At 41.6% G+C, this 3,807-nt stretch overlaps 1 protein-coding gene across 1 annotated transcript; it reads right to left on the bottom strand.

Annotated features, from left to right (window-relative positions):
• Positions 1-964: 964 nt before the first annotated feature.
• Positions 965-3,358, bottom strand: LOC148212646 (putative glucuronoxylan glucuronosyltransferase IRX7). The gene is made up of 4 exons (XM_088121302.1): positions 2,800-3,358; positions 2,344-2,705; positions 1,976-2,226; positions 965-1,880 (listed from the first exon to the last, which is right to left on the bottom strand). The coding sequence occupies exons 1-4, from the start codon at positions 3,086-3,088 to the stop codon at positions 1,415-1,417; spliced, it is 1,368 nt and encodes a 455-aa protein (XP_087977428.1). The 5' UTR covers positions 3,089-3,358; the 3' UTR covers positions 965-1,414.
• Between the last annotated feature and the right edge of the window lie 449 nt (positions 3,359-3,807).

Below are 3,807 nucleotides of genomic sequence, written 5' to 3'. Positions count from 1 at the left end.
ATTAGATATTTTAAATATGAGCTAAAATTTAAGTGAATGTGTAGTTTTCCAAGAAATAAACTGAGCCAGCCCATACTACAAATAAAACAAACGACCCAAAATTTCAAATTACCCAAATGGAATAATATAATGTTTTAGGCTGTGAGACAAATACAAGACCGAGTTCAATACTCAGCCTGGACCTACAGAGTACAGATCATGGTCTGCTTTCGTTTTTAACTTCTTTAAACTTTTTATATTGGTTGGATTATCTCTCATTATATTACAACCAAAACCAAAATGAACAAATAAAAATTAAGTGTAAATTCTGAATCAAATAGTATTTTTAAGCGGAAGAAGTAGTGCTAATCAGAATTTTGTTCAAAGTGCTAGCATTAAAAATAAAGTCACAACCAGAAACTAGCTTTGACAGCAATATTATAGAAGACAAAATGTTATTTACCAAAATAATCACCAATTACAATTTAATTAAGGATGTAAATGACAGGCGTATTTGAAGCTATGGAAAATTAATATCCTGTGAATAATTTATAAACAGTATTATAGTAGTACTACGTTCCAGTCAAACAGCGTAGCAATATTTATGTGGCGAATTGAATTAATTACATAAGCTACATTAGTGAATTAATAATTTGGTTTGGATTTAATTAGAATGTTACTAATTTTGAATGAGTCCGTGACCTAACGATCACTGACACCCCCACTAAGAGTCCGACAAAAACACGATTGTGTAATTCAAAGCTCTGACACTCTTCAGCTGTCAAAAACTTTGTTGCCTCATTTTTTAAATCTCCCCACTTTCTCCTCTGACATTATTCTCACCATCCACCACCACCCTCCCCCTCCCTTATTTATTTATTGCATTTTCATTCTCATACCCCCACGCCTTTTTCCCAATTTTTTCATTTCTTAAAACTACTTAATTCGTATTCATTGATAAAAGAAAAAAGAAAAAAAATCAAAATGAAAATCAGCCCTCCCCCTCGATAGTTGACTCATTTAGTTCTATTGGTTTGAATTTCGGAATTACACACAGCGACAGCCATCCTTGTGGTTTTATTACGCCCCCAATTAATATAATTGTGTTATTTCAAGGAAAAAAATAAAAGTACCCTCGTTCACATGTATCCACTATCCACTGAAGTTATTATATTTGCTTGATTGGGCTATCCAATCCTATGCTGCCACGTCGTGTCTCGGCTCCCGTAGCCATTAATATTCCGGATGGATACTTGACCAGCTGTGTTCGGGCCCCACCATCACCAATGAGATACCATCCTTCACTGTGCGACCAGTTTCATGCAAATTCCAGCTGTCTTCCACCATCAGCTCACCCAAAACTACATCCACGTAGGAAAGAGAGCCTCCGTTTAGTGGGAAACTCGGTCCCACCATACGATGACGTGGCGTGCGATTATTGCTTCGAAAACCTCGAACTCCTATGCGACCTATCAAGCTTCTCCGACAGGGAACGTAGCACCTGCCACGTGGCATCGCCTTCTTGTAGCTGACTGTGGAACAGCAGGGCCCGCCGATTCTTCGAGTCCCACAGGTTCTTTTGGATAGTGGTCAGGTTGGAAGCTGCCACCTGTTCAAGAATCGTCCCCAGCTTCCCGATGTCCTTCTCCGCCACGGTAATTGATATCTCCGCCCAATTCACGGCGGCTGGGAACGGCAACCGGATACCATCCGCTATAATTACCGGCACGCAACCCAAAGCTACGGACTCAACCAGCCTCGGGCTCCACGGGGCCCACCCGAGAGGGCATAAACAAAAAACCGACCGTACGATCTCGGACTGGTAACCGGGAAAACGGTGCCTCTTGAGGTAAAACCGCCGGTCACCGTTGAATTTCCGCCAAATCATTGTCCTTACCTTCCTACAAAACCCAACCTCCCAAATCAGTTATAACGCAACAAATTAGATTTTTACAGATGGAAAAAGTTATGATTAGGGAAAGGAAAAAGCGTTTACTTGCTGTAAAATCGCCCGCTGACATTTTTGGGGTTCACCTCCATTTTACCCCTGAAGAACGCAAAAATGTCCCGCCGGCCACTCACCGGAAACTTCCTGAGGGTGGCCCGTACGGAATCCGGCGGAATGTACGGCGGAATGACGACGTGCTCGACATCTTGACACGGGTGGTTGTATTTGACTCCGAACGTCTGCAATATAATCGAGTCCTTCAAAAACGACGGTACGCCATCGGCTATGGCGACATCCTCCTTCAAACCAGAAATTATGGGAAAGAGAAGAAAAAAGAAGTTAGAATTAAAGTAATGTCGGGAGGTATTTAGACTTTAAGTTTCTTCTGTTGGGTTGTTTAATTTTGTTATTAGTACCATGGTGTGGAAGCAAGAGGCGAAATCGTGGGATGCAACAAAGACGTGGTCGGAACCATTGGTGCGATTCCAAAAGGGATACTCGGAGGAAATGAGGGAGACGGCGGAGGAGATTAGGGAGCGGGCATGGCCAATGGCCGGAAACCCGTTGATGGTGCTGAAATTGCAAGAAACGTAAACCGGAACAAAGAAGAAATCGGCTTCGTCCGGGTCAAATGTCCTGTAACCGCTGTTCAAAAGGGCTCTGTGAACAGCCACCTCCGAAGCAAACAAATGGTTGGAGCACCGCTCATTCGAAAGCCACTCCACGTTGTATTTCGGTGGCAAATCGTACACGAAAACCTTCACCTCCTTCAATAGCCCTGCATAGAAACCAAAAAAAAAAAAAAAGAGTTTTAACAAACGATCGAGGAAAAACAGAGGAAATATACGAAATCTGGATTCTGGAATATGGACCTTGACTCTCCTGAAATCGGTGGAGGAATGTGGCATTGGAAGACTCGATTAGAGCTCGAGAGGCATGGGAGAGATGGGTTTGAGGCATGGGAGCGGTGGTTCCATGGGGGCTGTGGCTTTTGCTGATGTAATAAGAAGTGAAGAAGTAGAGGGACAGAGAAACCCAGAGAACCCATTTGTAATATCTGATGAAGAAGCTCTTTTCTTGGGCTCTGCCATTTTTGTGATGCAAGAGCTTCATTCTCACATAGAACCCCCTCCTCCTGGGGAATATTTTAGACTCCACCATCTCATTTAATAACAAAGATTGATTCTTGGAAGAATGACGAACGATTTTAGTTGAGGCAGAGCTTTCGGTTTCTGGTCTGCGATGAAGTAGAGGCAAAGGAACAGATGATTGTTGAAGAAGAAGAAGTGGGTTTGGTGGGGTTTCGTTTTTAGATGACAAAAGATGAAGAATTGAATAGCTGTTGGGTTTTTTTTTTTTTTTTTTAAGAAAATGGAAATTTGGAAGAAATCAAATCCTTACAGAGACGACGACAGAGCAGCGGCGATGGGGAGAGTGGAAATCGCCGAAGACGACGGGTCCACTCTTTTTAAATAACCCAGATAGAGACGGAAATACCCTCGGAAGCTTTATTCCAAGTTTGCCTCGAGGGTGTACTTTTTAGTCAAAATGGAGCCCTTGTTATAAACTAATCAGCAATTAGCAGTTATCTTAAACATTATTAAACAAAACGGGTTGCTTTTCCTGAGAAACGAACAGCTTTGTTCAGTCGAAGCATGACAACTCGATACCCACATAACAATTTTTTAATTAACAAAATAAAAAAATAAAAAGGGCCTACACCCGCGATGAAAAGGTTGGATGTTGAGGAAAAAGAATTGTACTTCCAAATTCCGATAAAGTTAAATAGAAAAAATTTTTACGTGAATAAATAATTAGTATGATTGATATCGTCTTCCATGTGAATATTGGTACACGGGACACAGAAATCCTTTTTATAG

The sequence above is a fragment of the Momordica charantia genome, assembly GCF_013281855.1.
Source record: "Momordica charantia cultivar OHB3-1 chromosome 2 unlocalized genomic scaffold, Mcharantia_2.0 BLBB01000002.1, whole genome shotgun sequence".
NCBI classification, from domain to species: domain Eukaryota; kingdom Viridiplantae; phylum Streptophyta; class Magnoliopsida; order Cucurbitales; family Cucurbitaceae; genus Momordica; species Momordica charantia.
Note: the sequence above shows the minus strand (reverse complement) of the source record. Positions and strands in the feature narration are given on the sequence as shown.